Source organism: Condylura cristata, unplaced genomic scaffold (assembly GCF_000260355.1).
Source record: "Condylura cristata isolate star-nosed mole 26May11 unplaced genomic scaffold, ConCri1.0 scaffold00025, whole genome shotgun sequence".
Taxonomy (NCBI): domain Eukaryota; kingdom Metazoa; phylum Chordata; class Mammalia; order Eulipotyphla; family Talpidae; genus Condylura; species Condylura cristata.
Window position 1 is genome coordinate 25,625,700 of NW_004567126.1, and position 11,234 is coordinate 25,636,933.

Genomic DNA, 11,234 nt, shown 5'->3' on the forward strand with positions numbered 1-11,234 from the left:
ATTTGGTGATGGGAAACCCGTGGGGATTACAATTGAGATGAAAAAAAAATGTGCAAAATGATGTAAAAATAAACTTTTTAATTAAAAAAAAAACAAACAAACAACCTGTGTGGATTCAGAGCTACATGGAAGGGATGGAGGGGTGTATCTGCCAGTTGGGCTGCAGGGGAGAGGGCTGAGCGAACACGTCAGTGTAAGACACTGCACTTGGCTGGCTGTGGTTCACCTGTTTGACCGCAAAGGCAACATTTAAAGGGTCCCCTGGATTTGACTTTAGGGATTAAACAGCTGTCTCTATAATGCTTGTAATGGCTTTTCTTTGTAATAACATTTCAGATTTATTGATCTCATTTCTTCTTTATTCTAGAAAGTGCACTAGGCTTAACTCCTGTGTACCAAGTTTAGTTTAGCTCAAGTTTATACTGACATGTCAACTTTTCTCAACATGTTAGGATCTTTGATCTGTAAAGCTAAGTCTGCATAAGTGAATGCAGAATTCTTAAACCAATAATTCTACTGACATCAAATTTTCAATACTTCTAAGGTATTAGAGGGAAAAAAATCTAGTGGTTATCTCTGTGCGATCAGTATGCTGGAAGTTTAAATTTCTTTAGTAATTTTTTTTATATTATTTATTTAAAGATTTATTTATTTATTCATACAGAACTGGGGCACAGGCCAGAAATGAGGAGGGTGAGAGGCTTCACCAGAGACAGAGTGGGGAGCAGAACAGGCAGATCGACGAAGTACACTGCTGAGGGGAGCAGCGGGCGGGTCAGGAGAGGTCGCCTCGCCATGTGGTCACCTCCGGGGGCAGGCGGGAATCGAACTCATGCGGAATGGCTTAAGCTTCTTTGTGCAGTGCTTTAACCCGCTGCGCCACCAGGGAGGGCCTCTTTAATAAATTTTTTTAATCCCCTAGAGTAAGCAAAGAGCTGTATTAATACCTACACTAACATAAGCTAACCTGTATTTTGCACTTAGTAGGGTTAAAAATTGAGGTAGGTACTGTGACTCAGTATGAATCTCATTTTATATCACAATTTGGTATAGATATACTTCATAAAAGAGCTAACTATTTCACAAAGTAATATCTTTAAAAGATGGTATGTTTTTATAGGTTCTGTCCTTTTTGAGGTCTTCAAAATGCTGGCTGGAAGCTATTTCATGACGTACTCAATGGCTGCAACTTGCAGTTTAAAAAAGACTGCGATATATAGTCACAAATGAGAAAAAATATTAGAAATAAAAACTTTTCTTTTTAATTTTAAAGTACTGTTAAGTACTAAATTGAGGACATTTATTTATTTATTTATGTATACATACATACATACATACCGGAACTGGGGTGTAGGTCATAAGTGCAGGGGTGAGAGGATTCACCAGAGGCAGAAGGGAACAGAACAGGCAAACTGACTGAAATACACTGCTGAGGGAAGCAGCAAGTCAGACAGGAGAAGTTGCTTCACCATGTGGGTCAAATCCCAGGTGGGGATGGCTAGTGATAGCTTGACAGTACTGAGACTTTAACCCCTGTGTTATCAGGGAAGAAATGGGAGACAACTCATAAAACGTGTTTACTGCAAATTAAGTATTTCACATTATTTTGAGAAACAGGTAGCTTTGCATAAAACAGGCTGGAGGCTATAAAAATGTTTAACTTTCATTTTCATGACTTGTCAAATCACACACTTACAGCACTTTTACTAATCAATTAAAAACAAATGATACCTCATCGTAATACAGAAAAATAATTGAGTAAAATTCATAAAACACGCTTTATTAGACAATTCCATCCTTAGGAATTTACCATAAATACATAAAACACACCAAAAAAAGTTCTGTGGATGTTCACCTCAAGGTTAGTCTTTGTAATTGAGAAGTCACCTAAATGTCGGAAGGGACTGGATTCAATAAATCATGGATACCCACATAGCAGAGAAGTATGCATCCATTTGAAATGATGTCTACAAAAGAATATTTAAGGCAGACATTTCTCATGGTAAAGGGGGCTGGAGGGAAGCTTTTAAAACCAGTCAACTTTTTTGTGTATAAGTGGCCAGATCTTAAATCTCACATACTTCAATATTCAAGCCCAGACAATTATCTCATAGGAAAAAACTACTAAGGGGGCAGGCTGGGGTCCGGATCAGTTAGCATTTGCTGTACTTGCCGCCTCCACCGGCACCCACCTCAGCAGACAGGGCCTGGCCAGCAGCTTTCCAATATCCTTGACAATACATTTTTGTGAACTTAAAAATATTTTTATATTTTCTAAGCACCTTGCCTATGTAATAGTTCTTCCTACATTAGCAGCACAGAATGGATATCAGGGTGAGTGCCTATAGTAACCTTTTCTTCATGGTGTTACATCATTTTTAACTCCATTCCAAAGTGACTAATTTAGGGTGCATTTAAACAGACAACACCTACTCCTGTCAAAGACAGGAAGTAGTTCCATTTATCATCTAAAGTGGTCCCACCATATGGCATTAGCACAAACACAACTCACCATCCACTATGGCTGCCAGCTTGAAAATTAATTAATTAAGTGAATCTTAATTAATAAATTAAGTGAATCCCAGGCCCTCCCTGGTGGTGCAACAGGTTAAAAGCACAGCACTATGAAAGCTATCCAGTCACTGCAGCAGTTCAATCCCCAGCCACGGAGGTGACCCACATGGAGCAGCAGACCTCTCCTGACCCAACCACTACTCCCCTCAGCGGTGTTTTTCAGGACATTACCTGCGCTGTTCCCCACTCTGTCTTTGGTGAATCCTCTCACCCCCTGCACCTCTGGCCTGTACCCCACTTCTTGTATGCATGGGCAAGTAAATCTTAAAAAATAAAGAAAGAAAAAGAAAATTAAGCAAGTCTTTTCACATTTTAAAGTGTGGACAAATTCACACAATTTCAAAAATAGTATATAAATGAAACTTTAATGTTTTATTTTACCTTAACTACGTGAGTCATTTACATACAATGTAACCATTATAAATATACAAATCTTTAAGCCTGATATAAGAGCTGAAACCATAAAATATATGAAGAAAACACAGGCAAAACACTCTATAACATACATCTCAGAAACATCTTTGAAGACAAAGTAAAGAAAGTGAAGGAAAGGATAAACAGCTGGGACTACATCAAACTAAAATGCTCTGTGCAGTAAGAGAAAGTAACCAAAATGAAAAGCCACCCTATACCTAAAGATTAGGAACAATATTTGCACTCCACACAACTGATAAGAGACTTTTATCAAAGATTTATAAAGAGCTCACACAACTAAACAAAAACAAACATTCCTATTAAATAATGGGCAGCAGAACTAAAAAACACACTTTTCCAAAGAAGCAACGCAGATGGCCAACAGGCATGAGAAAATGTCCAACAACACTTATAATCAGGGAGATACAAATAAAACTCACAATGAAATAGCACCTCACGCCAGTAAGAAGGACACACTTTAAAAAGAAGCAGCAAATGCTGGCAAGGATGCGGAGAAAAGGAATCCCTTGCCCCTTACACTGTTGGTGGGAATGCAAACTGGTCCATCCACCACAGAAGCTGTGGCAGACCCTCAAATTATTAAAAAACAGATCTACCATATAACCCAGAAGTCCACCCAAAGGAATCTACAAAAGCATTAATTTGAAAGGAAACCCCAGGACTCCTATGTTTATTATGGCACTATTTACAACAGCTAAGATACGGAAATAACCTATAGCCCAAAGACAAATGAGTGGATCAAGAAGATGTGGGATGTGTATGTGTACACACACATACACACACCCCTTCAATTACAAAGTTATTAAAGCATCAGTGCAAGAACCCTGGAGCAGTGACTTCACCTGTTCTCTGCACACAGCCCAGTGCCAAGTTATTGGAGGAAGAGCCCAGAGAACTACTGACAGCAGCCTACATGTCTTGATCAAGAGAATATTCTGTGTCTACACACACACACACACACACACACACACACACACACACACACAGTGAATACTACTCAGCGATCAAAAAGACTGACTCATGCAAATTTGCAACATGTTGGGGCAGGAAGGGATTATGCTCAATAAAATAAGTCAGAAAGAAAAAGATAAATATTGGATGGTTTCACTTATAGGAGGGGTCAGGGGGAAAAAAAGACAAACCTAGGAGGCAAACTAAAAGCATACAGCAGGGGAAGGGAGGGAGCATGATAAAAACAGGGGGCGGAAGCACACAAGAAACTACAGTGACAGTTCACGAGTGATTTGATGGTGGCAATTTTATTATAATCACACCTCAGGGAAGAAATCAAACATTATACAAAAATAAACAACAATGTAAAAATATAATAAAAATATGTATCTTTAAAATCTGGAGAGTAAAATAATGATTTGTATTTTACATGCTTTTTAAATTTTTCAAAATTTTCTACAATCTACACATTAATTCTTTAAAGAAAGAAAAATGTTTTCTGCATCTACATATTTTATTTTTATCTCTAATTTTTTTAAAAAGATTAATTTATTTATGTATACTGCAGAACTGGGGTATAGGCCAGAGGTGTAGGGGCAGTGAGAGGAGTCACCAGAGACAAAGTGGGGTGCAGAACAGGTGGATCAACAAAGTATACTGCTGAGGGGAGCAGTGGGCAGGTCAGGAGAGGTCTGCCGCTCCATGTGGGTTACCTCCGGAGCCGGGGACTGAACTCACACTGAAGGGGCACCACCAGAGGGCCCCTTAATTTTAATTGTAGTGTAGAATATGTAACACCAAATCTACTAATTTAACCATTTTCAGTTGTGCAATTCAGTGACATTAAGTACTGACAGATTCGTAACATGGTCTACCATCTCAAACGGCCATCAAACAGTAACTCCCATTTCCTTCCTCCCTCCAGTCCTTGCTCTCCTCTATTCCACTTTGTTTCTGAGGATGCCTATTCTGGGTCTCTCATGTAAGTAGAAATATTCAATATCTGTCCTTTGTGTCTGGCGTATTTCACTTAGCATGGTTTCATGGTTCATCCACATTACAGAATGTATCAGAATTTCATTTCCTTTTATGAGTAAATAATATTCCATTGCATGGGTATACCACATTTTATTTATCCACTCTTTTATTTTCGTTGCTTCTGCCCTTTTTCTTATAAACAATGCAGCTATGAATACTGGTTGGTGTACAAACACCTGCTTGAATTCCTGCTTTCGCATCTTTAAGGTATATACCTAGGAGTTGAATCACTGGATCACACAGTGATCCTACTTTTTAACTTTTTTGATCAACCACCAAACTGTTTTCCAAAGCAGTTGGGCCATTTACACCTCCCCAACAATGCCCCAGGGTCCTAATTTCACCTCAGCCATAGCCAACACCTACTACTCCTGCTTTTTTGACAACAGCCTGACCAAGAATTATGAACAGGTATCTCACTGCTTACGTGGATTATTTTTATATAAAAAAAAACTAATAAAAATATTTGTAATGTTTTCTGATGTCAGGTACTATTCTAAAGACATATTATCAATTCATTTAGTTCCTGTAAAAGTCCTATCAAGTACTATTATTCTCATTTGAAGATAATCAAAGTGAGGCACAGGGAAGGTCAGTAACCTACTCAGATACCGGTATTACAGTATCCAAAAAAATAAAGTAAAAATACAGAGAAACATGAAATGAAGATGAATAATTTAATTGTCAGATCAAGCCACCACCATCAAACACTTAGATGTATTCCCTTGGTACTGTTTCTGAAGAGAAGACAACAAAACAGATTGTGTTTGTCACTTGCAAGCATTTACCTGTTGTTATAAATACACTGTGAACATTATTCATAATGGATGCACATTTAACTTTAATTTAGCCATCCCAAGTTAACTTAATTTTAGTCATGTTATCATGAATTCAAACCACCCCTACTGATCACATTCAGTGATCTCCTCTACTTTGTTTTTCTTAAATACATTCTTAAATAGGTAGCCCACTGAGGAGCACAAGGGTCTTTGGAGAGGGCTCATGGAAGATGTGGTAGTGGGAGATATATGGGGACTAGACCTTAGTGGACAAGTCAAGTATGAACAAAAATGAACAATAGTATAAGAAAATTAAAAAGTTTAGTCAATGACAATGAAAAAAAAAAAAAGCCCTTTCCCACTGCTCAATAATCAGAAAGTCTAAAAAGCTTTATAGTGAAAATCTCCCTCTTGCCTCCCACTTACCAACAAGTATCCACTCACAGTGAAGGCTCTTATCAGGGATTTTTTTTTTTTTCCATTTTCAACACAGCTTCAACATCCCTTTATTAATCCTCTCTATGGGCATTTGCTTGTTCAAATCTTGCTGTGATAACTATTTCTGCAGTAAATAACCTAGTACATATGTCTTCCTAAAAGTGAGCCTAAATGCATTAAGAATCTTTAGAAACAATCTCTGATCACAGCCTCTACGTTAACCTTCCCAGAGCGTAAAAGCTCAGCTGTTTCAAGGGCAGGAACAACATTCACTACCTATCTTACACAAAGTAGTAATGACCTCCACGTACAGGTGTACAGCTGCTAAAGAACATCTCCACATAATTCCCTTCATCTCTGAACTTCAATGTGCCTCAAAATTACATGGAGGCCCTATACCCCCACTTTCTGATTTGGCAGGGCTGGGGGGTGGCCTGAGAGTCTGCATTTCCCAATGGCACTGTGCTGATGGGTCAGGAGGACCTGAGAATCATGCTGACAGACAGAGACAGCTCTTGAGCAAAAGCAACAGGGGCCGTACAGGGTGTCCCAGAGTGGCAACATGGCAATTTCTGTAACACAAGTTTTCTGTGAGTGACCAAAGAACACAGAAGTCTAAAAGTGAAAACTTAGAAAATAAAACCACCTCCTTCTCTAAGAAAACTGGGGCCCTCCCCAGTGGCACAACAGAGTAAAGCACCGCATGGTGAAGCTATCTGCTTTTTCCTTTCCCAGCCAGGGAATGACCCACATGGCACGGCAGACCTCTCCTGTCTCCCCACTACCCCCCTCAACAGTGGACTTCGTCGATCTGCCTGTTCTGCTCCCCACTCTGTTTCCGGTGAATCCTCTCACCCCCGCAACTCTGGCCTGCACCCAGTTCTTGTATACATAAATAAATCTTTTTTAAAAAATGAAAGAGATAAACTGCCTTCCTCGAAAGATGAACTGACTTTCACCTTTCAAAACTGTTTAACTCCATGATGGGGCTTTTATTATCCCTAACCTGCATCTTTCAACTCTGCTGTCTACTCCAACTTTGCCACACACAGATAACAACACAGGTAATCGATAACATACAGCAGCTTTAGTGGCACAAGCTGATGAAATGTAGAACACAAACCAGCATCACCTCTATTCCTTATAAGGATGTTAAACTAACTTATCTTGAATTTTAACATTTTACTTAGCATGCTCCAAGTTAAAATTCTTCCCAAAACAGAAAGTTGAACCCTGTGTAATAGTTTCAATTCTAAGTTTTAAAGAATCTTCCATACTCACCAAAACCATCGATATCTAGGTTATTTTCAACCACCACATCTAGCAGGGAGTCACCAACTTTGCCTTTGGTTGTTAATGTTTCACCATCACGATTTATAAAGTGGACAGTTATTTTATCTTCTGAGCTGGAAAAGGAAGCAGTCCTTTATTATTTTTTAGTCATTTCTCCAGATATTTTTACTGGTGTCAGAATTTGTATGTGTGCATATGCTTCAAATAGGCTTTTTATGGCATTTTGTTTTCTTTTACAAGCAACAAATATGTCCCTCTCCCCACCTCCCAGGAGGGAAACGCCCATCTTAAAGGAAAACACAACTGTGTCACGATCAAGGCCACCTGGAAAATGAGTGTCTCCAGAGGCCATGACCCCAGGTCACAGCACATTTAGCAATCACTGTCACTCTCGCAGTCTATTTTGCTCTCTTCTCACACAGCTCTCTAAAAGTCCATGTTCCCAGGAGCGTGTCCCTGAGCGATCAGGTCAAGGTTGAGCTTTCAAACACCCATCAGCCAAGCAACTGTGGTGCAGCGTCTGCTGGGTCGCAGCTTGAGGGGTTTCTGAGGGCTGAATATCTATCACATCTAGACCCATGCTGCACCCCCAAAACTGAAGGGACTAGGAAAGGCACTTGTTGGCCTATTTGAATCTGCAGGTGGACAAATAAAAGTTATCTTTACAGGCCTTACTGTAGGTTAGCCTATTATTTGTGGGCTGACTTTAATTTCTTTCCCTGTCACAAACATTTGGAAACGACACCAAACAAACTGGGAAAAGCAATGTGAGCAGTTAGATCCTTATTCTCAACCACTGGTCATTTTAATTTTTACCTCACTATGGAAAAGACCCACTTCAGCTTAAAGGAATTCATTGCCGTTTTCACTGCTGCCAACAGATGGTGACAGTCCAAAGAAAAGGTTAATGTAAGTAAAACCTAGGATTAAATAATTTCAAAGCTATGAATATCTTACAAATTATCAAGCCAAATGATCTTATTTCACAAAGTAACTGAAGCCACCAGCAGATAACAGCCTCTGAAAAACACAGAGGAAGAGAGTGTGTGTGTGTGTGATGTGAGGGAGGGAGACAGGCCAGGGGTTGGAGAGACCAAGTGTCTCTCTAAAGGGTCTGTGCTCTTCAACCACTTGTTTTAAAATAAATATTCTGAACATTACTCATGATTTTCAAGGTAGCATGATTTAGAATGAAGACACACTCTGGAAGTAGGGAATCCACTTTGAAAGTTATTAAGAGGACATAAGTGAGAAGGAAATACTGACCGAAAAGAACTCTAAGAGATTAAACTATAATGTGTCAGTGACTATATAAAATAGAATTAGGGGAGGGGGGACAAAATTTCCAATTGCAGCAAATTAAGCTAGGGTTAACAGAGGAAGAGAAGGGGCTTTGGGGGAGGTGGAAATGAATTCAAGTTTAGAACTGTTTATTTAAGAAACAAACATAAAAATGCCCCAAAGTCTGATGAAAATAAGGGTCTGAGCCCAGCAGAGAAGTTTAGAGATTTGACATCAGACATGGCCTAGAAGCCGAAACTACAGGAAGTAATACCAGAAAGAACTACCATCTGTCACGTACTCAAGGTCAGTGGTCTTAAGATTGCTGTTATAGCAAAGTAATCTCGCTTACATCTGATGATTCTTCTTAACGATCAGGTAAATTTAAGTTCTGACAATTGAAAAGTATCTCATACATACTAGCGCTCAAGAAACATGATGAATAACTTTTATTTGAAGCCGAGTGCTTGGGTTGTGCAAAAGTCTGAACTGCCCCTGCTCCATACTGAGAGGATACAGGAAAAGCCAGAAAGGGTTCCCAGCAGGAACTACAGAATAAAAATAGTGAGTCTGAACAAAGGACAGGCGGAGGAAGCAGAAAAGAAGGTAATTCTGCAGCTGCTGTGCACGTAAGGACCTTGGAAGCAGAAGATGCGGGGACCAGCCCCGGTTCTGACCTGTCCCTGGGGAAGCCACTTCCTTCTTCAAAACAATAGGGACAGTGGTGGCTTTACCAAGCAGCTTGGGACAACGAAAGGAGAGAGTTCCTCAGAACATACTTTATCCCAGTAACTTTAACACTCACTCTCATGCTGATGCTAGTGAGCTTTGCAGGGTCCCCACCGCACCCCCAATTGTAAGAACTAATGGAAAGGTTTGTGTTGTTCTCAAGGATAAAAGTGCATGCACTGGGAAATAAATATGATCCTTCTAAGTCCTCTATTATCAATGCATTTGCCATCTCCACACCCTTTAGGTGACAACCTGGAGCACCTGGTTCAAGGAAGGGGCCCAGGGCTGGGCTCCCCACTTCCATAGTCCCCTTAACTCTTCCTAAGACTTAGCCTGCAGGCTAAAGAATTCTTAATAGAAACTACTTGGGTCCTAGTCCTAGTTTTGCCAGCTACTTAATATGCAAAATATTATTCCCGTTTATCTACCCACCTACCTCACAGGATGGTAAAAAGTAAAGTATGACATCAGTATCTCGGGCTCAGAGCAGGTTTCTGACTCTCAACTCCTGATAGCATATTTAAATGTTAAACTTCAAAACCAGAACCACGTCTAGAGAGCTCTGTCCAATCAAAGGTGGTGCAGTAAGGCCGAAGTTCTATGCCTACGACTTCAGGATTAGAAACATAGCAACCAGGAAACTCGATTTTTAATTTTATTTGACTTGCATGCTTTAAACAGCAACATCTGGTTGGTGGTGATCCTACTTTAAGTAAGAGTTGGAAAATCTAGAAGTAATTCTTGTGGAAACACAACGCCATTGATGGGAACTGTGCAAACTAAGGGTAAAACTGGAGATAACTCCCATTAATCACTCCTGTAAGTAGTGGTTACACACTTTCAATATATGTCCCAGTCGTTACAGGATATATCTAGAATGTGTCCACAGTAGAAAACAAGGCACGGAGGGTCAAAGGCAGGGAGCAAAGTGTTGGGGAAACAGGGACAAATCAATCTGGCTTGTCTTCTTCATTATCTCCTGCAAAGTTCATGCCGCACAAATTTATTAATCACAACCTACAGTAAGATTAGGGGGGCAATGAGTAACTCCTACACCCTACTTATCAAGAAAAAACTAGAAAGTAGCAGGCAAATCCAACCCTCTCCCTCCAGGTTGGGGGGGGGGGGGGTGAGCCACGCGTTCAGAGTCCACATTTTATAAGCCTCCACCCTGTTATACTTTCTGCAACTATGGGTAAATTTTAGCTCTAGTCTATTTCAGGGGATTTCCTTTTGAAAAAGGAAAAACTTCGCCATCTCTTTGACAGTTGATACAAAACACTCAGCCACATGGGCTGAGCTGCTGCAAACAGGTGGGAGCTCGTGTGAGCGCCCTCACGACGTGCCACTCACAAGACCACCCCTTCACCTCCCTGCATCGCCGCCCTGATTCTTCCGGTTACCCCACGACGCTGGACTCCCGCGATCCTCCACCCACGAGTGTGGTAGGAAAGCGAAGGTTACCGAGGCCACCAGCCAGCTCCGGCAAGGGCAGCATCCACCTTACACCTGCCCCGGCGCTACCGCGGGGGCTTAGCTGCGAGGGGGGCCGGGGGAGGGCGGGGGGTGGATGGAGAAGCAGAGGAGCTCAGGAAGGTGACCTGCGGGCCCCGGGAGGCGGGGCGCGCTGAGCACAAGCACAACCGCGCGGCTCTGCAGCCGGCACTGGAGAATGGGTTCCCAGGGGCCCCGTTTCCCGCCCCCAGATGCGGG

General features: G+C 41.0%; 1 protein-coding gene across 1 annotated transcript in view; it reads right to left on the bottom strand.

The window, feature by feature from the left end:
- Nucleotides 1-11,019, bottom strand: part of FDX1 (ferredoxin 1) — a 27,019-nt gene extending 16,000 nt beyond the window's left edge. Inside the window, exons 1-2 of the mRNA XM_004695863.2 lie at nt 10,925-11,019; nt 7,497-7,639 (exon numbers count right to left, since the gene is read on the bottom strand). Of these exons, the coding sequence (XP_004695920.2) occupies nt 7,497-7,639; nt 10,925-11,019 (238 nt within the window). The remainder of the gene's footprint in view (nt 1-7,496; nt 7,640-10,924) is intronic.
- Nucleotides 11,020-11,234: the final 215 nt, after the last annotated feature.